General features: G+C 45.0%; 1 protein-coding gene across 2 annotated transcripts in view; it reads right to left on the reverse strand.

Moving 5' to 3' along the window:
* LMF1 (lipase maturation factor 1) overlaps positions 1-26,080 on the reverse strand; it is an 801,367-nt gene that overhangs the window by 275,158 nt on the left and 500,129 nt on the right. For both annotated transcript variants that reach the window (XM_078664185.1, XM_078664184.1), the window contains exon 3: positions 5,110-5,277. In XM_078664185.1, the coding sequence (XP_078520311.1) occupies positions 5,110-5,277 (168 nt within the window). The remainder of the gene's footprint in view (positions 1-5,109; positions 5,278-26,080) is intronic.

Consider the following 26,080-nt stretch of genomic DNA (forward strand, 5'->3'; position numbering starts at 1 on the left):
AGGGTCTCACATGGCTGATCCCCTTACCCCAAAAAGGAAAAGTACCTGTTTCGGTTAAAAATGGAACTAGCAAGTGTGTCTCACTACACGCCGAGCGCGTTATGCTCTGTTAGACAAAGTGTTAGGAGTGAGACAAATATCTTCGAGAATTTCTTATCTGTAGGTGATGCCTACACAGAACCTCACCCTTGTACACCCTCAAATCACTATGCACATATAATGAAGCATATTTTACAACTGTATGATTATTTATCATGCAGTGTTCGTCAACAAATCATATGATTCATAATAACTATGATTACCGAAAACAACTCAGCAGATAATATGTGGATCAGGGTGAATGTTAGAAAGCCCGATCATTTATCGTAATCACGATCAAATATCACACTAGCGTGTTCCCTATCTAGAATAGCTGAATGTTACAAGCCCTGTACAGTTTCCTTGCATACCTTATGATGTCATCCGGGCGGCGGTCAGAATTCAGCCCTCCAGCATCTGCTCTTAGGAATCAGTCCATCTGTCTAAACCACTTGCCCTGGTACCCTATACACCTTAATTTCTAATGGGGTTGCGTGGAACGAGAAGGGAGGTCCCTCGTACTCAGGTCTAGTGTTGCTACAGAAACATGAAATCCAGGCCTTTTTGCAGAAGCTTATGAAAGCCATGGAAGCTAATGCTACATTTTCCAAGATTGATCTCTACAATATCATCTCTCTTGCAGGGGCAGTCACAGCACACACACCAGAGAAGTGAAAAGTGTTCCTTCTCTTTCCTGTTAGTTAGAATGGTTTCAGAAAACATGGAATTTCTAAACAGAAAATAAGGGAATCAAGCACAAACACTGTTAGCACCAGGACACCTCAGGGTAACAGCTGCGCTGTATAAATATCATTAACATAACATAACATAACATTACCATTCTAACAACGAATTTACTTTTCTAGGCTCTAAGCCTATTAAAAGCAATCCTTACCTTTAAATCCAGACATATGTATCTGCAATCAGGCCCATCTTGAACGCAACATTACAATACCACATGACAATACAATTGAGCGTAGGCTCACATACTCTTTCTCTATGTACAGGGATAATGTATATACAATAGCAGCGAACATAGTCAAAATTCTGTAGGAGAACAAGCCTTTGGAAAACACAACAGATAGTTAGATGCACTATAGGTTCGGTGGTCGGAGGTCTAGTCAAGATGCTTACACGATAACTGGCTTGTGCACTGCCGGAAGGTTTTTATGTTTGTGGATTGATTTGAATTATTGGGTGGTAATCCTGACTCCTCACATCCATCGTCTGGTTTATATGGACAGTGTTAGGGGTGTGTTATGGCCTGATTGCAAGTTTGTTGGAATCTGTTTGATTTTTTATCACACAGATAAATAAGAATACCTGGCGGTTTGTTATGCATCAGGTGTGTTGAACAGCATCTATTATGAGTTTTGGGAGAACAACATGCAGATTTTTAGTGCCTGCCATTCCAAAATCTGCAGGGTACAGTAAATACTGTACAATCTTTCCCTGTTAAATTCCGGCTGCTTTAACCTGCCGAAATGTAACAAAGGGTGAGATACTGAAAGCGCCTGATAACTACCAGGGGCCAGATGTAGGTCACCAAATACCGGTCGGTAACGGCCGATTTCGGCCGTTACCGACCGGTATTTGGGATTTGACGTGTAGGTGGCCTTAATTTTACCGATTCGGTAAATTTACCGAATCGGTAAATCCAGATGTAGGTGGCACTTTAAACAGTGCCACAGGCCATTACCGATTCGTTATTTACCACCAAATACTATTTGGTGGTAAATAACGAATACCTGTGTACATGCACATCTGTGCATGTACACCTGTGCCATGTGGCACACATACATGCCCTTAGGGCATGTATGTGTGCCACATGGCACAGGTGTACATGCCCTTAGGGCATGTATGTGTGCCACATGGCACACAAGCCAAAATCAGGGGTGCAACAGGGTGTCAAAGTGACACCCTGTTCCCCTTGACAAATCGGTATTTTTACCGAATCGGTATTTACCGATTCGATAATTGACATTGATTCCTATGGGCCTGTAGGCATAGGAATCAATGGCAATTACCGAATCGGTAAATACCGATTCGGTAATTACCGAATCATACAGATTTGGTAAAAATTACCGAATTTTTACCTACATCTGATTTTCCGAATCTAGAATCCCGAATCGGTAAAATTCGGTATTCTAGAGTCGGTAAATCAGATTTACCTACATCTGGCCCCAGATGCGGTAACTCGCAATTCCAATCCCTGAGCAAACAAGGGGTAGAGGTTTGAGAACTCCCACCAACTCGTAATGAGGGCCTATGAGAAGTATTCTTCTGTGTAAAGCTCAATGTTGATGGTATGGTTGAATGCGTTTGTGGGCATGTTGATTTTACTCAAAGGCCCGAGTACGAGTGGCACAGTAATTACCAATATTTCATGGTAGAACCACACGATTACTGGGCCATTGGGACTTTTGCATTTGAAATGGGGACTGGTGCGCAGAAATTAGTATTTCCCACATGTGAATCCTGAACTCTTGGCCCTTTTGCAGGCATATATGCACCTGCTTTAAGTCTGTGATATGCCTGGAATATCCATGTAATATTTACAACCACTTGTAATTCCATTTCCAAAAAACAGTATTTATCTTTAAGTCTTTGCTATGCGAAATGAGGCCATAAATTCTGCTTCTGCTTTTTGGATGGTGTGGTATTCTCCTAAAATGTTGTGTGGGAAGTTTATGTGTTGAGGGGAGACGAAGGAATTAGCTCAGGATCACACAGTGAAGTCCAATGAGGAATGCAAGTCTCCAGATTACACACTCAACAATTTAACCACTAACCTATAGGGCCTTCATTAGTAAAAGTCCAGAAGTACAATATCTAAGCACTCAACGGTTCAACACAATCTAACCATGTTCTAAAATGTATTTTAAACGCGTGAAGTCATCTGTGAAAACTGTCAAAGCAGACGCCACAAGGAAAGAACGATGAATGGACCGAACAGAACGTGGGTGGACACACCCTGTTGCCTAAAGCTCAGCCATGTTCCCAAATGAATTCTAGGGGTCCTTGACTCACGCACAAGACCTTTAACAGCGGCTGCACCCAGCCAAGAGAAATGCACTTGAAAGCGAAAGGAAGGCTCGTTAGTTTTTATTACAAATAGAAAATTGCATAGCAGTACTTCAAACTATATACAAAAGGGCTGCAAGCAACAATAAATATGGCACAGAGAACACAAATACAATTTTAGGCTAAAACACGTTGAGGAAATTGTAAAAATATGCAGGGTGGTGAACGGGACATGACCACGACTGTAGATCATGGAGATGTTATTTGTTATATATTTACTTTGGGGACTATAAGAAGTGGGGGTATCCGGGGGTCGGGTGCAGTCCCCTGCTTTCACTTTGGGTCCACAGTGTGCCTTTGAGTGTGATTCGTAACACAGGAAGGGAGGAGTTGGAAGCATGTTGCTCACTAGTGAGTGTGTCCCAACAGGGGGCACTCAGTAGGTAAAATGAGAGTAAGCGTGAGATGGTGCAATGAGGCCTGTAGAAGACCAGGAGGTCTGAGCTGGTTAAGCCACGGTGTTTTGGGCAGCACCCAGTGAGAGACAGTATCAGTGAACCAGGAGGAGTCATGGACATGTAACCCATCTGCAGGCTGACTGCGCGGAGATGGGGTACAACTAGAGTCAGATTGAAAAAAGCCAGCCCAGGAAAGAGGTGCCTGAAGAGTCCTGGTGGATTAGAGGAGAAGTAGGCATAAGTAAGTAAGAAAGTAGTGAGAGACAGTAGCAGTGAAACAGGAGGTGTCATGGTCATGTAACCCGTCTTCAGGCTGACTGCACGGAGATGGGTTACACCTGGAGTCAGATGGAAAAAAAAGCCCAGGACAGAGGTGGAAGGAGGGTCCTGGTGGATGGCCTATATTCCAGGAGGGGAAGTAGGCATAAGTAGTAAGAAAGTAGAGAGAGGCAGTAGCAGTGAAACAGGAGGCGTCACGGTCATGTAACCCTTCTTCAGGCTGACTGCACGGAGATGGGTTACACCTGGAGTCAGATTGAAAAAAAAGCCCAGGACAGGGGTGGCTGGAGGGTCCTGGTGGATTGGAGGGGAAGTAGGCATAAGTAAGTAAGAAAGTAGTGAGAGATAGTAGCAGTGAAACAGGAGGCGTCATGGTCATGTAACTCACCTCCAGGCTGACTGCACGGAGATGGGTTACACCTGGAGTCAGATTGAAAAAAAAGCCCAGGACAGAGGTGGCTGGAGGGTCCTGGTGGATGGCCTATATCCCAGGAGGGGAAGTAGGCATAAGTAGTAAGAAACTAGAGTGAGACAGTAGCAGTGAAACAGGAGGCGTCATGGTCATGTAACCCGTCTTCAGGCTGACTGCACGGAGATGGGTTACACCTGGAGTCAATTTAAAAAAAAGCCCAGGACAGGGGTGGCTGGAGGGTCCTGGTGGATGGCCTATATCCCAGGAGGGGAAGTAGGCATAAGTAGTAAGAACGTAGAGAGAGACAGTAGCAGTGAAACAGGAGGCGTCATGGTCATGTAACCCGTCTTCAGGCTGACTGCACGGAGATGGGTTACACCTGGAGTCAGATTGAAAAAAAAGCCCAGGACAGGGGTGGCTGGAGGGTCCTGGTGGATGGCCTATATCCCAGGAGGGGAAGTAGGCATAAGTAGTAAGAAAGTAGAGAGAGGCAGTAGCAGTAAAACAGGAGGTTTCATGGCACAAGTGGCTTGGATGAACTGGACAGGTTTTAAACTTTTTAAAAGCAAATTAGCTATCAACCCCTGAGTTTGAGGGTGGAGGGGGAACTAGTGAAAGACGCACTACAAGACTGGTAGAGTTTCCTCAATAGCAGGGTATCAATAGGGATATTGGATGCAGTGTCATGTTTCTCTGATGGCACAGAAGGGATGTGGACAGGCTGGATTACAACTGGACTTGCTCAACGCTAAGTCACTAGCAGGAGTATGCATGGCACTAGTCGGCTTAGCCTAGAGGTGCACACATTGAGAGGCAACCATTCCAGGAGGAAAACAGGTCTAAGCTTGTTCCACTTACCTGAAAGCCGATCTGCAAAACCCCCTGGAGGAGGCACATCCGACGTCCCATGAACAGGAAGAAAGGCACCACCAGCTCGAAAGCGAGGCTCATTAACACCTGGACAGTGTGGAAGGAGGTGGGCAGCTGATGCAAGTAGTAGGAGACAGGGGTTGGCAACATCTGCGTCTGAAACAGCAATAAACCCAACAGTGTTATTGGGGCGGAGGAAGCCTCTAGCTCCTTCTAATGGGGCAGGCTTTTGAGGTTGGGGATAATCATATGGAAAGTACCTCATGATACTGGCATGCTATTTTTAATGTGATATTTAAAGCAAGCACCGCATCCATTGATGAAGAAACTCAAAAGAATAAGGAATACATATAATTTTACAAAAACGCAGCTTCTATGCCACTATTTCTTTTATAAGTAATAGGATATTTTCCGTTTGAGAAAGGTCACTCAATTAGATCCTCACAGAATTAACAAAGCAAAGTAATGCACAGTGCGACACAGTGTGGGCCTCAACCACAAGATTACATAGGTGGATATTTCGAATATGTTGCATGATGAATATCTTTAACCTAAACATACACTGACGGTGTAGTACTGCCCCAATAGCAGAAGGACTGGATACATGCACTAAGATCAACGAAATCGATTAGTATTCCCTATTCCATTGTTGACCAACCAATCCCTGTAAATTGCAGAAGCTGATATTCGGTCTACGAGCTCAAACAGTTAAAGAGTGGAATTGACAACACTTTGGAAGAGAATCTCCAGTGTAGACCTTATGAACGCGGAGTAACTTAGAGTACCAATGGAATTTTGAGGCAACTCATGTTTATCAAAACCCTTTTGAATACACAACTGTTGGTCTGGAATAGTGAATTGTTGGCTTTCATAAAAAAAATGTATGGAAAAGAAGTGAATGATTGCCAACAATGTACAGTCAGTGGATTCAATTCTTATTGTTGAGGATGGTGAGGAATGAGACAAGATGGAGTGGAGGTGATGGCGGTTGAAGAGGATGGATATGGTGGAGTTGAACATACAATGGGATTGATGAAAAGGAAGAGATGATGATGATGGAGTTGAACAAGAAGATGGAGGAGAAGATGTTGGGCTAGAAGATGATGGAAGATCATGAGGATAGAGCTGGAGGATTATGAGGATATAGATGTGGTGATCTATAGTGGCGGGATAGATGATGGCGGAGATGGTTATGGAAGATTGATGGAGATAGTAGAGGAGTAAGCGAAGAAAAAGCTAAATGAGTAAATAACAGGATGAGAAGGATGAGATAATGGAGATGATGATGAAGGAATAGAAAGTGATGATAATAATGGAGAAGGACATGATGCAGGAGCAAAGTATTTGGGAGTGGGAGATGGACTATGATGGAGCATAGAGATTTTAATGGATGGAGAATGCAGATAAAGGTAATGGAGGGGTTGATATAGAATGATAAGAATGGAAAGAGTGGAGAAAGATGGAGAGAGCATGATAGAGGCCGATTAGTATCGAGATGTGAAGATTACGGAGGAGATGATGAATGATAGTGAGGATAGTGATGAAGGTTTTTTTTTCTTATTGTCCATGTGTGGGCCGTGGTGTACAAAACTGTGACTGTTTTTTTTTCTCCTAAAAACTTAATAGAGATCACTAAAAAAAGAATTGTGTTTATTTCCTTCAATATAGGACTATTTTGTTGCTTTTGAATGTTATTGTAGCAAAGGACTACATGATCTCTTACGTAAACGTCAATGGTGCCATCAACTCATCTTGTGAGGCTAAAATTATTAAAGCTGCTACATATGACACAACAATTTCTTGAGTACGCTGATATGTGGTATGGCATGGATGTCTTTCCATTACAATGTGCAGATGAGCTGTAAAATGTAACTTGAGTCGATCCAGGCTTCAACAAATCCATTAAACTCTTCCACAGCAGTGCCAGGTGGCGGTGGACATTTAGGTAAATGCTAAAAGACCTTTTGCACCTCTCCACCCAATAAATTGAGGAGTACATTTTCCTTTCGCTGTCCAACACGAGGGTTGATTACAACTCTGTATGATGACACAAGACCAAAATGAAATATAACTGATCGTGTTAATATAAAGGCAATAAACATCAGATGAGAAGTAATAAAGGACACTGAATGTGGCCAATATTGTGTTCCACTCCACCGCTCTGTGCTGCTACTATAGCAACAGTTTTGTCGTATACCACTCCATTTCTTTATATGGGGAACATCCTCTTTGGATGTTATTTACAGCTCCAGGAGCTATTGTTTATACAGCTTGATGATGCCATGCCAACAAGACAGACCACTCAGGAGGCAAAGGGCGGTCGTTAATCAGGTGGACTGTGATAAGATACAGGACTTCTTTTTAACCAAGGTTGGAGATATCATTAGAGAAATAGGCACTACTCACATACGTCAATGTCCTTTCCCAGTGCGTGATCCACCAGACTATGAGGGAGGCATACTCTCTGTCTTCCCTGCCCTTGATTTAAACGACCTGGCTTGTATCATGGCCAAAGTAAAGTCTGGGTCACCGGAAGACCCCTGCCCTACCAGGGTGTTTAAAATGGGTCTCCCAGTGGTAGGGCCAGAAATACTATCCCTACTGAACCAGTCCCTAGTAACAGGGAAAGTCCCACACAAATTTAAGGAAGCCATGATAATCCCACTACTAAAAAAAGCAGGGGTGGACCCTAAAAATCGGAAAACGTTTTGACAGATCTCTAGACTTCCATACCTGGCCAAGGTGCTTGAGCAACATGTGCTTAGAGTGATTTCATCTTTTTTGGAAGGGCATCAGCTGCTACATGTTAAGCAAGCGGAATTTAGAGCTCACAACAGCACTGAGTTGGTGATGCTCTCAGTATTGGATGAACTAAGGCTAACAGCTGATAAGAAGTTCCCCTGAGTATTGTTATTACTGGACCTCTCAGCCGCATTTGACACAGTGAACCATGTACAATTGGTGGCCTGTGTCCGTCGGCTGGGAGTTACTAGGACAGCCCTCCAAGGGATTGTCTCCTTCCTAGAGGATCGGTCTCAAAGTGTCCAAATTGGGAAATGTATATCTACGCACGTCGCCTTGCCATGTGGGGTTCCGCAGGGCTCGGCACTGTCCCCCTTGCTTAGTTTTTAACATCTATCTCCAGCCTCTGATAGAAGCATTGGCCGAGCTGGATTGTCAGGTATATAATTATGCCGATGACACCCAGCTAATCATTCGCATTGATAATTCCTCCCAGGCACAGCTTAAGGTAGAGAACATCCTTCGGTTTACCATAAACTTGATGACTTTGAACTCACTCAAAGTAAATCCGGACAAGACGAAGGTCCTGGCTATTGCTACAGGGGCTAACCCCTGGTCCAGTCTCTTCTGGCCGCAAGAGCTTGGCACCACTCCGATACCGGTGCCAGCTGTGAAGAGCCTGGGTATTAGGTAGACTCCAAGTTAGTGATGGATAAGCAGGTAGCTGCGGTAGTGGGAAGTTGTGTGGGATTGATGAGGCAATTACAGGAATTTGTACCCATGCTGTCAATTGCAACTATGCGTGCCGTGGTGTCGGCTTTAATTTTGTCATGCCTGGACTACGGCAAAGCAGTATATATATAGGACTCCCCGATAAACTTCTGGGGAAACTCCAGGTGGTTCTAAACGACGCAGCACAACTGATTCTCAAATTGCTGAGAAGAACACACGCCACACCCTTGTTACAGCGGTTACACTGACTCCCTATCAAGCAGATGATCAGATACAAGGGCCTGTGCATTGCACATAAAGCTAAGTATGGAACAGCGCCCAGCTACATTAAAGACTGTTTGATGCCTTAGGTGCCTGGTCCTTGTCTTCGTTCAGCAGAAGCACACCTGTTGGCCTGTCCACGCTTTGACAGAACAACCTTAGGGGGACATGCCTTCTTGGTTGCGATTCCCCAGCTTTGGAATAGGTTCCCAGAGAGTCTGCGTGGGGAGGCGACCCTCCTCCGATTCTCGAAGAAACTAAAGACCATTCTGTTTACTGAGGCATTTGGATAAGCTTACCCCAAGTTTTGCTCTATTTGCAAGTATCATGGCACTCCTGGGTTTATGGTTTATAGCACATAGAGACCTTTGGTGATTTGCCGCTTAACAAATATAAATTAACATAACATAACAAAGGACATTAAACAAGTCATCATAGAATGTGCTATGGGTGGACAGAAATCGTGCTGCGGCAGAAATTAATGCTGCAGCAAAAAGTGAGGCAGTGGACGGATCAGCAAGAGAGAGCTGTGAGGACCAAAATAACAAAAAGTGGTGAATTTGAAAAAAAAATCTGCTAGTAGAAGCGGCACAAAAGGAACTCACAACTGGAGGTTGAGAACACAAATGGTAGTGTTACCAATCAAGGGACTTGGCCGCAGGGTGTCAGTGTCATGCCAGCAAACAGTAGAAATGGTAGGTCGACACGTGGGGCATGAAGCAAACTCCTCAACAAATATTAAAAGGTAAGAAGTGGAACGATGAAAGAATATACTTTACTTAACAAGTCTCTGAGTGCGGTGACTCCCCGTAAGAGAGCTGGGCTTATGGTTTAGAATCCATAGAGAATCAAAGACAGGGAATATAAAACAACACAGGAGGAACATATCATGACAGTGAAGCACGAGGGAAAGGAGAACGACTGGGTGAAACAAGCTAGACAGGACCACACAAGGAAGATGTAACCAGGTAATTAAATTAATAAAGTTATACAATTGAACAAGAGAAAATGAGTAATATGTAATAAGATGAAATCCTAATGGCACCCAGCTCTACACTCTACTTTTGTCCAGAGTAACCTTCATTTTTCTCTCGCCACATTCAATTCAGTCCACAGAAAAGGGAATCATGTGATGGGTTTGGTCTTTCCCAGCTGCCAAGAGAACTCCCTGCTTCTGAGCCAGGTCCACCCACACATGAGCCTGGCCCATCCAAACATGAACCTTGGCCCTGGCAGTGACATCAGCAAGGCCAACAGAAAATGGCCACTGCAATTTAAAACGTTCTCTGAACGTCGTTTTCCTTCTTTCTTTAGGAGTTGCCTGATTGGGCCTGGGCTCGCTCCCCCAATCATGTATCTGCATCTCCTATTAGAAAGGTGGGCTGTGCCCCCGCCCACTCGTGCAGGTAAAATAGGGGCATGGCGAAGGTGACAAATTCTTTCGTTAGCACTGAATTTGTGTACCGTCCTGCTGCGTGGATATTTAATTATTTTCAGCACTGGTGAAGAGGCGTTTGTTTATGATGGTTCATCTTCCTGACCCCTTGAGCTGCTTATCAGATCGGGCTCTGACACAGTTTGTAAGGAGCAGGTAAGAGAATGTGTGGCTATTGTTGCATATTTATTTCATATGTAAGCAAGACATACTTTGTATGCTGTGTATATTTTATTTAAATCGTTTGTTTAAATCGTTAGTGTCATTATCATGACTTATTCTGCCAAGGAGGCACGACAACTATTAAAATGTCCTGATAACTCTGGGGATTAATGATCCTGCTGGAGAGCAATCTTTTGTCTGTTTGTAGTTTTTAAATACAGAAAACTGTAGTTAACATGGATAGCTCAGTGGGTTACTGCCTTTGTCACAGAGTGACAGAGATCCTTTGATTACTTGCAGTTCAGAAGTTACAATCCTAACATAAGAGGACAGTGACCTATGGACTGTCATCAAAGACCTGCATTCAAACCAGAATGGTATAATTAGATTTTTTTTTTGTATTGCTAGTTAGTTCACATTTCCCCAGTCTTTCATAATTCTAATGTTGCAATAAAGAGTTTGTTTGGGCATTATGCATTCTAATCAGTAAAGCCAACCCCCCAACCACTGGGGTATGCTTTAAATCCTGTGTTTGTGCTTCTCCAGGCCTAACCCTCTTAAAACATATTGCCCAGCAGTATGGATGACATGTGATTCCTACGACTGGTAATCCTCATTAGTTTATGTGACATTCCCTATAGGCTGATTTACATACTTGTAAGATTCATTGTCTCTGCATAATGTGTGCGTGATGTAAAGTACTGTGACACCGTACACTACAAGTAGCGCTAGACAACAAATAAAATGCATACTAGAGAGGGGCTACGGAGAGATGATGGGCACTGTTGGAGGGTGGCAATGAGGGAATCTGAGGAGGACATCATGTGGGGAGGGGCTATGGAGCGCCGAGGGGCACTGGTGGAGGGTGGCAATGAGGGAATCTGAGGAGGAGGTCTTGGGGAAGGAGCTACGGAGAGATGAGGGGCACTGGTGGAGGTTGTTTGTGAGGGAGTCAGAGGAGGAGGTCATGGGGGAGGGGCTTTGGAGTGATGAGGGGCACTGGTGGAGGGGGGTGTGGAGGGAGTATGAGGGGGAGGTCATGGGGAGGAGCTACGGAGAGATGAAGGGCACTGGTGGAGGGTGGTAGGGAGGGAGTCCGAGGAGGAGGTCATGTGGGGGAGTGGCTTTGGAGCGATGAGGTGCCCTGGTGGAGGGCGGTAGGGAGGGAGTATGAGGGGGAGGTCATGGGGAGGAGCTACATAGAAATGAGGGGCTCTGGTGGAGGGAGTCTGAGGAGGAGGTCACAAGGGAGGGGCTATGGAGTGATGAGGGGCACTGGTGGAGGGTGGCAGTGAGGAAATGCGAGGAGGAGGTCATGTGGGGAGGGGCTTTGGAGCGATGAGGTGCCCTGGTGGAGGGTGGTATGGAGGGAGTCTGAGGAGAAGGTCATGGGGGAGGGGCTATGGAGTGATGATGGGCACTGGTGGAGGGTGGTAGGGAGGGAGTCTGAGGAGGAGGTCATGAGGGAAAGAGGCTACTGAGAGATGAAGGGCAGTGTTGGAGGATGGCAATGAGGGAATCCGAGGAGGCGGTCATGTGGGGGAGGTGCTTTGGAGCGATGAAGGGCACTGGTGTCAAGGCTTTCATTTAGTAATAAGGACTTCCTTAATCTTGAACGCTTTATAATATGCTTAGCATTCAAGTACTTGTGTTGAAGCCTGGCCTTCTGGAATTCGAGGGTTTGCAGTTAGGTCCAAACCATGGTCTTACTTTCAAATAACTCTCCACATGCTGTGTGTACACACAGAAGCAATCCGTTGTATTATGCTGCCTGTTTGCAAGTACATATGATGTAATTAGGGCTTGTAAGCTACCTCCAAAAGCGACCAATTGGGCCTGCAGTGGCCCACCCGAATGCGCCCTTGGCCCACCCAAATAAAAATTCCTGGAGCCGGGCCTGTTCTGGGCCATTTAATTGAAGGGCTCCAACAAATTACTTCCTTGCTCAGTCCCAGCCTGACCCGCAAATTAGAAGTTATCCTCTAATCTGCTCTCTCGCTTACATCTTCATTCCAGGAATTGTCCTTCTGCTGCAAAACCCAATAACTAGTAACTTTTGCAATAAACTGGATACATCATAAATGCAAATGTAACGTCCATCTTGTCTAGCAGATCCCTGCTGCCCATCCTTTGCACTAAATCATGAGCCCTGTCAAAAGACACACAAGCAAATTAAGAAACTTCTTTGTCTAGGTAATGATGCAGAGGATTATTATCCCACTTGGAATGACGATTTCTGAATTGAGTCACCAATTTTGTCTTGGGTACAGAACTGGATGAGAGACATTGACATTTTTACTATAGGAGACACACAATGGTGTAGGTTGCCCACCTTCACGCTAGATACATGACGACTTGCAATAACCTGTTTCAAACTGACAGCTAACTTTTCTCTTGCATAAGAATTCCCACTTCTTCTCTTCATAGTTTCCCAATCCATCTCAGAGATCAAATCCAAAGTTATCTGGTCTATAATCAATCTTATTCATGGGGTTACAGATAACCTTATTCCACTTGTAGTTAGGATGCTTCTCCTTATGCAACCAGAACGCTTGGTCATGGTGCACCATCTCCCCTCTTTGTGAACGTTATGCAGCCTCTGTGTCTCTTGCTAGTAAAATAAGAGAAATACAAGTTTGGTGATTTATCTATCAAATTGGTGACCTATTTTCCATTCTTCTGAGCAAAATATTGCTAGGAGACTTTGTCTCAGAATCTACTTATAGATCACGCAGACGGAAAATGTTCTCTTGTCCCTCTCCTACTAGCAATTCAAACACAGATACATATTCCTGCTGCACCACCTTGTCCTGCAAATCTCTAGACACAGGTGCTGCAGAGTTAAAAATACTGGCTAACTGCTTCATCCACTTTGGTCGCAAATGTCCCTCAGTAGAGCTGTGAAAAATCCAAGACTGCTTCTGGTCCCAGTTCCTCTGACTTAGGTAACATAATCCAACTCTCCAGCTCTTCTACTCTCTAGTTAGTCACATACACCAATATGGATCGCAACCTCTCCCTGACGCTATACTCCCCCGCCCTTCCTCATTTTAGTGATATTCCCTTTGGTCCCACTCCCTTTCCGTCCACTGGTTTTCCTCCCTCCTTCTGACAGCTGCTCCCTCACAGTGGGTCACCCCCTCCTTCTCCCTCCCTGTCTTGTTTTCCTTACATCTTGCATTATTATACTCTTCTTGCCTCCTAGGAAATTCTTCTGCTGGTATCCCTGTCTCCATGACCCCTAAGGAGTTCTTATCAATCTCCTGTACAGTCATTATCCTTGCTCCCTACTTTCATCTCCAGATCACCCTGTCCCTCCTCTTCCCTCCAACCTTTTTCCTACGTTAACATTCTTTGTCGCAGTCTTCAATAGTCCACCACCATGCTGCTCCTTTTTATTTTCTTTCACTCTTACATTCCACCAGACTCTTTATACCCTTGCCCCATTTCTCATCCTACTTTCCTATCAAATGCACTGTTCATTGCTGTTTCGCCTGCTTTTGGGACATGATTTTTCCAAATGAACAAAAACCTCGTTGATGCACCTCAGAAGTCCATTTGCCCTATTTCTGGACCGTGCCCTTTTCTGACACACCTTGTCCAACGTGTTGTTGTCTGTTGCCATCTATGTGTTACGGACCGCTCTTAAGTGACGGCTTGCGTTTTCCTGTGTAGAGTGTGGATGGTCCCTTTCACCACTCAAGGCCCCTCTTCCTCCATGGCAGACCCCATTCTGCTAAAGCTACCTGCACCCTAGTCACCTTGTTTTCAGCCCCTCAGCCACTAGGTCCCCCTGTCCTCCTGCATTTGTCACCATAGATTGTTCCTCCTCATTTCCCAGATGGCCCTGTCCATCCTCTCCGGCATCTCTGACGGACTATTCAATCAATCAATCAAACAGTATTTGTAAAGCATTCTAATCACCAGAGGGGTATGCAGGGCTTATTTATATTAGCCGTACTGGCTGTCCCTTCACCTGCTGAAAGGGGCACCATTAGCCGTATGCCCATAGCCAACCCCAAGTGACCTGCTAATGCCCTACTGCACTTCCTTCCTGATGTCACTGCACCTCATTCACAGTTCCTTTTCCTGCACTAAAGCTTTACCTCTCCCCAATCACAACCTTCACTGACACATGCCTACCACCAGGTGTCAGTAGTGTCAGGCTAGACCTAATGGAGTAAATTAACCCACTCCACTCTCTGGTAGCTGCCCTCTCCAGGGCTGCCTCCATTTGCCACCACTGACCCAGCCCATTCTAAGCAAGCCAATGAACACACGCCTTTCGGATCACATGACTCCTCCGGCATGCAGTGCCGGATACAGGATTTAAAAGATAATTCTGCCTTGCAGGACCACTTTAAGCTCCAGCATCGGTCTGCACGGTAAGGCATGATGTCGATGCCCTCCGGAGAGAGGGGAAGGTCAAGGACCCAGCACGCGCTGCCACCTTCAGCTGAAGACCATCAGCTTCAGGGCTGTTCCCAAGAAGTGGCAGTAAACACAGCTGGGTCTCAGGGCATTTAAAAGCCTGTAAAACTGAACTGTCTTTGCAAAGTACGTTTGGCTCGAAAGCAGAAAAAATATATATGTTTTTATTTATATAGCTGCTGAAAACAGCAGAGCAGGCGTTGGCTGGGGGCGTGGCCAGGGAGCCCCAGAGGCCAGACCTCTCTGGAGCACAAGCACCTAGCTGAGGACCCGGGCTGCATCCTTCCAATGACCCATGACCTCTCCCCACATCTTGCCTCTGCCCACTCAGGTCTGAAGGGGACTTGGCAGGACTCTCTGCTCCCTGGTGCTGGCCATCATGTCCAGTGTCAGGAGGAAGGAAGGATGCGGTCTGGTCCACAGGGGTGGCTGCATTCTCCAAGCGATAGAAACACGCGCTTTATTAACTCCAGCTTTGCTAATAGGGGATTTCAATAATGGTGGGTTCTGGCAGGGGCGGCTGCTACAGCTGCCAGGCACGATACTGCTCCCCTCCCCTCCCCTCCCCTTGTTTGTGTTTTTGATGTAGCTACAAATAATTTAAAGATGTGTTGTGTCTTTCTCGATTAAAATTGCCATTTTCCACTCTTTCTGCTGTCAGATACTTTTAAACGGGAAAAAACCTTTACAACGCAGTCATTACATCGCACTACACTTACAACGCAGTCATTACATCACAACATCCTTTACAATGCATGTCACTACAACGCAGGCATTACAACGAATGACACTACATCGCATGTCGCTACAACGCAGGCATTACAATGCATACCATTACAATGCATACCATTACAACGTATAGTGCCCCTACACTATCCAACACTGACACTACTGTTGCACCCCCTGGAGTTAAAATAGTATTTTTTACGCCCACGCTATCTAAAACGTACCTTAAATGCAATGTAATGGTATGCGTTGTAATGGTATGCGTTGTAAAGGTATTATGCGATGTATTGGAATGCGTTGTAAAGGTAGTTTCTAAAAATGCGATGTAGTGTCATGCGATGTAATGGAAAGCGTTGTAAAGGATGTTGCGATGTAAAATCCGCGTTGCAAAGGCATGTGTTGTAAATCTATGCATTGTAACGTCATACATCCCTTTTAAACACAGATGCATCAATGAAACTGAAGTTACTGTCCATGCGGAGGACGTCCCTGTTCTAGCCAGAAGCCCAATCTCTGGATCTTCAGCCCCACTCCCTGAGGATCAGGGCCGGCTTTAGCGCTGGAGGCGCCCGGTGCGACAATCGTTTTTGGCGCCCCCCCAGATCCCAAGACTGCCTCCTCAGATTCTCTCACTACCACCAGGCAAAAGTCGCCCTCATCTCTCCTATCATAAGTTATTGATAGAAACAATGCCCCATCCTGAGGTCAGCGCCCCCTCCACAGGTCAGCGCCCAGTGCGGTTGCACCAGTCGCACTGCCCTTAAGCCGGCCCTGCTGAGGATGGGGACTCTCTGCACCACTAAAGAAAAAAACCTCCGTAAAAAACCTTGGCATAAAACTGGACAATTTTCTGAGTATGAAGCCACAGGTTCAGAGCGTGGCCGGTCAGTGCTTTGGCTTTTTGAAAATGCTCAAACAATTTCTTCCATTACTTTCGATCCCCTTACAGGAAAATTGTAGTCCAGGCCTTCATTGGCTCCAGGCTGGATTACGTAAACATTCTCTATCTGGGTCTTCCAGAGTATCTGCTTACCTGTCTTCATGTTGTGCAAAATGCTGTGGCCAGGGCCATTGTATCGCTTGGCCCCAGGACCCGGATGTCTGTTCATTTGAATTATCTTCACTGGCTTCCGATCCGTAGGCGGATACAGTTTAAGACATTGGTGCTGGCTTTTAAGGCCTTACATGGGTATGGTGCCCCTTACTTGAGGAAGAGAGTTCAATGTTATCATCCACAATGCTCTCTTCGCTCCGCCTCATTGGCGCGAGTCTGTATTCCGGTGGTGAAATACTCTCGTATTGGAGGCCGCTCCTTCCGGCTGAGAGCGGCAAAACTATGAAATGCTTTGACACGTGCGGCGAGACTTCTTCAGGATCTCCTTCCTTTCAGAAAAGCCCTAAAAACATGGCTGTTTCAGTAATAACACAACACTTGGGGCTCTGCACACCTTCCCTTCCTGTCTAGTTCAGCCACACTCACCGGGACACTCAGTAGAGTAGCTGTACACTTTATAAAACCCCGGTTAACATAACATAAAGCCAGCCATGCGGTGGCGTTGATAAGTCCAGCTTCGAGGCATAGGATGTTGCAAGACCCAGCTGGATCTTCAGCCCCACTCCCTGAGGATGGGGGTTCTCTGCATCACTAAAGCCAACCATGCAGTGGGCATTCACAGCACTAGCTTCGAGGCCTAGGTCACTGCAAGACGCGGGAAACAGCGTTTACAACGCTGTCTCCAGAACGGACTGAAGAATGAGCAACTAGCTATATGTTAGGATCAGTGCTTTAAATGGGCAGGTACTGTCCGGTACGGAGTACCGGCACTTTTTTATTTTGACTGGGAGAGTACCGGCACTTCTCAAGAGAAATGCTATACCTTTAATTGGGGAGTACCGACAATTCTCGTAAACAAGCAGGTACTCTGGTACAGAGTACCTGCACTTATATTTTTCCATTTCAAGTACTGGTTAGGGTGATATTATTGGATATACATGACTGCAAAGAAGATGTAGATAATGGTTGCTCTTTGTTTATCTTATGCAATAAATTCAATAAAGCGGTCATATAATAAAAGCATCATTGTGTGAACATAAGTTGAAAGTGGTCTTGAACTGTGCCAAAAGAAGTGGCCACCTGGCTATCGAGTTGGTAGCAGATCAGAAACGTGTTGTTCTTTTGGAATAATCGAAAGGGAAGAGGGACCACACATTCTAGAAGCGCTTCTGTCATTTCAGTACTGCAGGGTTTGGGAAGGAAGCAGCCAAGTCTTCATGGAGGTCCTCCTTCCCTGTAAACATACATTCTTTTAACACTGAAGAACCATGTAATGCTGAAGACAGCAGATATCAACAAGCAATGCGCTGAGGAACACAAACAAAGATGCGGCCAGTGTTGTTCAGTGCGAGTGTGTGTTCCACTCTGAATGTCTTCCATGTGTCTTTTCAGGGCTGGGTGTGGCAACGTTAAACTTTCCTCCTGAGACACCAGTGGTGAAGCAAGTTCTGATTCCGGGTCAAGTGCACATGCGGGGGCTGCCTCTGCAAGCACATAGCTGTGATAAACAGAAACTACTCCAACAACACACAATCCAAGCACGACTCTGTCTAAATAAATTAGAAAGAGAAAAACACCATCCCCCAGATTCATCAAAGTCCCGTTTTGCGAGTCCTTAATAGCGATTTTTAAGGTATCGCTATTAAAGACTCGCAAAATGGGATGCATGTAGAAATCGCAATATTTTTTGCGATTTCTACTGCTTCCTTATTTGCGATTCGGTAATTCCTAATCGCAAATAAGGAATGGCTTTCCCATTCATTCCTATGCCCATAGGAATGAATGGGGAGTCATTCCTTATTTGCGATTAGCAATTAGCGAATCGCAAATAAGGAAGCGATTTCAAGGGTGCCAGGGTGTCCAAAGGACACCCTGTAGCACCCCTGAAATGGTAAGGTACACTGGTGTTGCGCACACACATGTCCAAAGGACGTGTGTGTGTGTAACATACAACTTAGAAAAATGCACTGAAGTGCATTTACTAAGTTTTCGCTATTTACCACGTAGTTAGACTTCGCAGTAAATAGCGGCCCCAGATTGCGAATTCGCAATTTTAAAATGGTTCATGAATTGCATTTAAGGAATCTCAAATTGAGATTCCTTAAATGCAATTATTCGCAATTTAGCGATTTCTAAAATTGCGATTTTTGAATTTGGGATGATGAATCCCAAATGCAAAAATAGCGCTTGCAAAGGGCCAGATTCTCAGAATCTGGCCCTTTGTGAGCCGATTTCGGCTTGATGAATCTGGCTGCATGTTCTGTGGTTTATTAACAACTGTACAATTTCTATTTTTGTGAGGCAATAGTATAATTCTTCCCAAATTTTCCTTCAGTCTTAAACTCAACAAGTCAGCCAGTTATTGAAGGATAGAGAGTGCCAGCTCAGCCAGGAAGGAGGGAGGTTCAATACCCACTGTCAGAAGTATTGTACCACCATGAGTGACTTCTCAGTGAGAGTACCAGATCAGGCCTATGATTGAAAATAACTCTTCAGATGATATCAGGCAGCCATGCTCATCTCAGTAACCAGCCATAGCACATCCTTTTCTTAAAGGCAACATGTTTGAAAACATTTCAGACAAAAAACGCAAAATCTAATTGTATGCCTAAAAGATCCGTACTTTAAGGGACCAAGCAAGAAAAAAACACAGGGAATACCAACAGTGGTAAGTGTATAACTACAAAAATGATCAGAGGCTGGAACTATTTTATTGCACCTAGAGCAAAAAAGGGCCTCAGAAAAATACCAATATCAGGTTAGTGGGAAGAATAATTGGCCAAATTGGGTTAAATAAATGAAGATAATACACTAGCTTCCAATAACACTTCGGGGCAACGTGCAAATAGAAGTGCATAAAGCACTGTTCGAGTTTCTATAGGGGGGTGGAATGTCCATAATAATTTGGGACCCAATGTTTTTTTTTTGCTTTCTGTATGGATGGCATGTAGTCTTACTTCCTGAGTGCCACTCTGTGTATCTGGCCCACAGCTTTATAATGTATCTGTTATGAGAGTTTAAGTGAGTTAATTTTATTGCCTGGTCAACTAGACATAGATAACATACGTGGGCTTTTTTTCCTTGTTATTTGTTTCGTTGTTTCTCTGTCTTGTTCAAACAAACTTTTTCTGATATTACATGCTGCCTGTAAATTCAACATATTGCAACCTAAAACATGTTTGCCGCCATATTCATTTTATTAAAATACCAATAAAAAACAAATATGTTCAAATAAAAAAAAAGTCAAGCTTATGCCTGCTATCTAATTAAGATTACTAATAAATCGCAATGTAAAAACGAAAAGGCATGTGCATGGGAAAATATGCGGTTTCTAGATTTCCAGGTGTAACCATGTCACCCTATGACTACAGATTGTCTGTAGGGCATAGGGTTATGAGCAATGTGCAAATTCAAATCATTCCCTCTAATTTCTTCCACAAATGGAATAATGCTCTGATTTTTTGTACTGTTGGGGACCTGGAGCTCACGTTGTTAATCAAGTGGCAAGGAAGACTAACGAGGAGGTAATGCTCCCTCCAGCTACAAACCTACATAAATGGTGGTGTTTGGTAACTTCCCCGCACCAACTGCACCACTTACTACAACTTTTGTAGGAGTAAATTTAAATGTGCAGTGCTACTATCACTAACAAGTGGTACTCTCCAATGGAAATGTCATTTTCCATCCGGCTAGTCAATATAGCTAATTAGCAGATGCTCCACTAGGAAAAAATTACTTCATTGAACAAATGACCACGGTGGTGCCCGGCCCAGACTGCTAGGTGAAATACCCTGATCTCTAGCTGCAGTCAATGCTGCATTCAAGGTAAGTGGACGAATATAGCAGTTTCTTTATGGACTGGACTTTATGTCTGGTCTTCTTAATGTGATATCTGAAAAGAAATGGGGCCCAGCTTAGTTTCTTAGCTTGATTCAAAATAACCTTGTTGGCAAGGAAAAGGTATCCATAGAAGTTGAAGAGCCAAATGGGAAAATGGTGCAGTTAGCAACAGTGCAATGGAGTGAGTGAACACTGTTTGGAGGGTCACTAACAGAAACAAATCTTTTTGAGGTTAAAAAAAACGGAACTGCAGAGATTGTGCCTTTTCAGTCAGCGCGTAATAGTTACAACAGTTGAATTTAGAAACTTCTGGAGAAGCAACTTGAGGGGGGGTTCCTACTGTGACGTCCCATAAGCAAGCAAGAAAAAATGCCCACTTTGTGTTTGGGTAGAGAGACAGCCAGCCACGACAGTGCCATCCATGCAGAGCTGTAAAATCACAAAAGCCTTTTACCACTCCAGGCACAGTATTACAGCGTCGAATTGGTAAAATACCAATCAAGCCAACCTGAAAAGAAAAAAAGCAACCCCTTTGCATGTTCTTGCACGGGCGCGCGTGCATGCACAGGGTGAAGTAGTGTGGCTCACTGGTTAGAGGCGGCAGACCCGAGAGCAGAGGACGGCCCGGGACCAGGGTTCGATTCCCGGCGCGGCAGGTTTCTGGACCAGGGTCAGCGGACTCGATAATTCTCTCGCCTCGGTGCCCACTCTGATCAGCGTTCACACTCGGCAACTCTGGGCATTAGCTTGCCTCATCTTCACTAACGGCCCCACCAGACCGCCGGGGATGCCTGGTCTCACCCTAGAGATACCCATTAAGGGACCATCTCTCAGGGAAGCCAGGAAGGGTTTCGCAGCGGTCGAAGCGCCTTGGGACCCTACGGGTAAGTAGTGCGCTATATAAATGCCTATACATACATACAGTTTTCTCAAGGATTACCCAGACGGCGAGGAAGAGGAGGGCAGCCCGGGAACGCTGCAGTACAGGTAATTGGTTTTTAATTTACTTTTATTCACGTAGAATTAATTGTTCATAGGAGGGGTGGAGGCGGGTGGCGGAGCGGAGTTTGTTCGCAACTCCGTGGACCTCCCCAGAGCCCCGCTACGCTCACCACGCCAAAGGTTAGTCTCAAGACAATCAGCCAAAGACACATGCGCACTTTAAACAATTAATAGGGAGCCCTGTGCCACCACTCCTCCCCGCTCACTCAGCAGTCCACACTGCGTCCTGACGCTGGGCTCAGGATGGGACGATAAAACATAAAATGGTAATCAATTACCATTTTTTTATCTCTGGGGCTTTGGGGGCACGTAAGTAGGGCAACCCTCCTCCGCTCTAATGGAGGAGCCGCCCCTGCACAATCTGTAACAGATCGCAAACAATGAATGTGTGCATTACTGTTAAAACAAGGAATATCTATAAGCCAAAATGTTCACTGGTTTGCTATGACTGGGTAGACACACCTAAACTCACCTGCTTGACGCCGCAACGCCGCTACAGCCAGGAGCTTTCCTCTGGGGGCACACAGGCACCTAGAACCAAGCCGCCACCGCCGAGAGTCATTTGCCATCAGACTACTCGCGCCGCCGCTCCGGGACTTCAACTCCCGGTAGCCTACGCGGCGGCGCGCTTTCCAACGACGCGAGGGCGCCAGGAGGCGCACAAAAGCGCCTCAGACACCGGCGGAGCGGGGGAGACACACCTAAACTCACCTGCTTGACGCCGCAACGCCGCTACAGCCAGGAGCTTTCCTCTGGGGGCACACAGGCACCTAGAACCAAGCCGCCACCGCCGAGAGTCATTTGCCATCAGACTACTCGCGCCGCCGCTCTGGGACTTCAACTCCCGGCAGCCTACGCGGCGGCGCGCTTTCCAACGACGCGAGGGCGCCAGGAGGCGCACAAAAGCGCCTCAGACACCCGCTTCGCGGGACGCCCGGGGCAAAGCCCGGGCAAAGGGCGGGCCCTCTACGGCCCTCATCGGCAGGAAGAGGCAGGGCCAGAAATCCTGCGCAAAGATTCGTGAGGCATCCTACTGACCAAGTAAGACTGTTTTGTTAGTGATACATATTTCCCTATGGTCTGAGGAGTTTTAGCTCTTCTGTCTATAATTATCGGTATGTCTAAAAAGGGATCTGCACCACCAGTCAACACAATGGAAAATTACTTGGTGCAAACAGTGAAAAAAATCAACTTACAGAGGAGAGAATCGCTGGGACTGAGTCAGTCACCTGACTTACACTGTATGTCCCCATCTTCGTCCCCCTCACCTGAGGTCTTAATGTCCCTGCAGACTTTCTCTGATGCCTCTTCAAATGGTCCTATCATACAGGAATCCGGCTCCCTAACTGATAATATGTTGTCTGGTTCCGAGGTCCTTATCGTGGAGCATGGAAATAAATCCGTCAGTGATGTGGATCAGGACATTCGTGCTGACCCTACAGATGAAGATACTTCTATCACTGAGCAAACTTCTCGATTAGATTCTGCGAAAAATAAAAACCCGCCGAGACGGGGGGGACTAAGATCGGGGGCCAGGAGAAAGAGGGTAAACATCCCAAAAGCAAATCCAAAGGAAGTTGAAGGGGGAAGTGTTAAGACTAATGTCAGCCATGATGAGGACTTGTGTGATAGAATCGCTGACCTAATAGATTGTAAAATTAATTCTATTGTTAAACCATTACTCTCTAAAATTGATAAATTACAATCTGAAGTCAAAAAGCTGGGAGGGCAGTTGAACAAACTAACAGAGGGTGTTGATAAAGTTATGATGTTGGTATCAAACCTGGACAAAAATAGTAGAGAAGTTGATGACCAGGAGGGTGACTCTACAGATGAAATATTGAATAATCCACCACCCCAGCCTCCTGATCCAAAACCTATTGCTTCCAATACTATTAGAGGGGATGGACTGTTAACGGTTGAGATACCCCCTGCACATGCTCAGCTAACTGACCCCCTTCAATTTATAGTTGAAGCTTCCCCTGTTGTTTTAGTATTGGCAAATGTACCACCCTTAGAAGCCGGTGCTGAAGAATCCCCTTCCTCTTTGTCTAACAAAGCCTTGCAGTGGCCTACAACTAATGTGAGGCTAGCTCCAGGGGGGGGTCAACTGCTGGCTCAAGAGATTAAAACTGCTAAAAGGGTTTCATGGCTAGGTAATCGCCCCAAAAAATTTAAGGGGGATTGCGTGGCAGTAAGCTTCTTACATTCAGGCGTGTTGCCTAACATCCTTATTAACTTACTCCCACCCCAACGTAGGCAGGATTCTGTTGTACCGTTGACTTTGAAGTTCTTTTATGGTGAGCAGCAGAACGTTACCTACCCTAAAACACCAGCCCTTGGATGGGATACTAACCCTGATTTAAACTATAGATGGGGCTGGGAACAACATCGGAAAACTGTAAACCAATCCGCTCCCCTAGCATATCAGAATTCTTTTGCTCAACCCCTCTTATTGACTAATCGATTTGCACCCTTATCCTTTTTGGATCATAATGACTGACTCTCGTCAGATCATTCTAGTCAGACAGAGAATAGCTTGCCAGTATTCAGTATGCTTACCTGGAATATAGCTGGTATAAAGACCAAAGTAGGTAATGCAACTTGGATGGCATTTATAATTAGGTATGATATCATCGCTCTGCAGGAAACTTGGGACACAAATTCTAGTTTTTCACTTGATGGCTACAGTCACTTTTGTATTCCTGCTGTGGCTAGCACAGCAGGAAGAGCGAGGGGTGGACTGTTAAGCCTTTTTAAACTAGACATCAAAGGTTGCCTTAAGAAATGCGATTCAGGATCTGAGCAATGTCTTATTGTTGAATTGTCTCGTGTGGAATCTCCTAATATTTTGTTTATTAATTTTTATAATTCCAATGCTGCGGACTGTACATCATATAGTCTAGGTAGATTGGATTATTTTCTGTCAGTCTATAGTGAAGATGTTAATGCATTTGAAATCATTTTTGGGGGGGATTTTAATATACACCCTTGTTCACTTATGTGTGTTTGCGATGACTCAGATTCCCCTCCAAATTTTGCACTGGTCCATCTTGAGCATAACAGACAGGGAGGTTGTTTAGAGAACTTCCTCGCAAGATGGAACCTATACGAATCCAGTTCTGGGGAGGGGGGGATTAGGGCCCCTACTTTCAAGGGCTCAGACCATGATTCTATTATTGATTATATCTTTATTTCTGCATGTTTTTTATCCAAGGTTTTAATGTATAGAACTGTGGTGTCTGCTTTTAGCGATCATAACCCGGTTACCATGGACCTAGTAGTGTCTGATTTTTTAGGGCGAAACCATGGTCCCTGTTATGAAGAAAGAAAGCTTAAAGTTAAGGATCAGGGAAGGAGATTGAAATGGGATAGCATAATCCCAGAACCCTTTGTTCAAGAAGTTCTCTCAGAAGCAGAGGAGGAGGTTGGAGTGTGTTTATCTAGTGACTCTAATGATGGGGAAGTGATCCTTGCATTTAGTAGCATATGTAACAAGATAAACGGCAGGCTTTCTGTGACTAGTAATTCTAAGCCGAAACCTCTTAAAAGATGGTTTGATCACAGTTGCTCAAAAGCACATTCTGCATTGCTCAATGCTTTGAAAACTGTTCCGAAAGATCGTGACCTCATCAGCAATAGTAGAGCACTATATAAAAAGGCCATTATAGTAAGGAAAAAACAGCTTAAAGAGGAAGCCTGGACACAACTTACTGATCCAGCCACACTAAAAAATAGTGGAGAATTCTGGAGGATTGTCAACCAACCCTTACTTACAGGGGAGGATAACTCCCCTCTAGAAACTAATATTCCTGATGAGGGTTGGATTAAACATTTCAGAGACATCTATTCAGTCCATAATAACGCTGATACCAGGGAACAGGAAGTTAATACTATTCCATTAGGGAACCACTTGCACTTTGAAGTTGGTGAAGTATTATCTGCAATAGATTGTACTTTAAAAAAAAAAGGCACCAGGACCTGATGGCGTCCCCGCTGATGCCTTTAAATGCTATCCTAACTTCTGGTCTAGATTGCTCTGCAGGGTCTTTAATGCCTTAAACCGTGATAATTTTCCAAAGTCATGGAAAACTTCAATAATTATCCCTGTTTTTAAAAAAGGAAATAGGCAGGATCCTGCATGTTACAGACCAATTTCACTGATTGACTCTTCAGTTAAGAATCTTGGGAGAGTCATATTAGTCAAATTGAATGAATGGGCCACCGAGAACAATATCCTGAGTAATGTGCAATACGGGTTCAGACCCAAAAGAAGTACCCTGGATCAGTGTCTTAATCTCCATCTCTTGGTCGAGAAATATACCAGGGCCAAGGATGGGTCCATGTACCTTGGGTTCATGGACCTTTCCTCTGCGTTTGATATGGTCAACAGATCCAAGCTCTGGTTAAAATTACTCGATATGGGTCTGGATAGATCCATAGTCAATTTATTAGCTGACTTACACTCTGGCCTTACTGCGAAAATTAGAGTATCCCAGAATGGAAGGTGTACAGATGTTTTTGCGTCTGAAAAGGGAGTAAGACAGGGATGTATTCTGGCACCACTGTTTTTC

Source organism: Lissotriton helveticus, chromosome 10, assembly GCF_964261635.1.
Source record: "Lissotriton helveticus chromosome 10, aLisHel1.1, whole genome shotgun sequence".
Classification (NCBI taxonomy): Eukaryota; Metazoa; Chordata; class Amphibia; order Caudata; family Salamandridae; genus Lissotriton; species Lissotriton helveticus.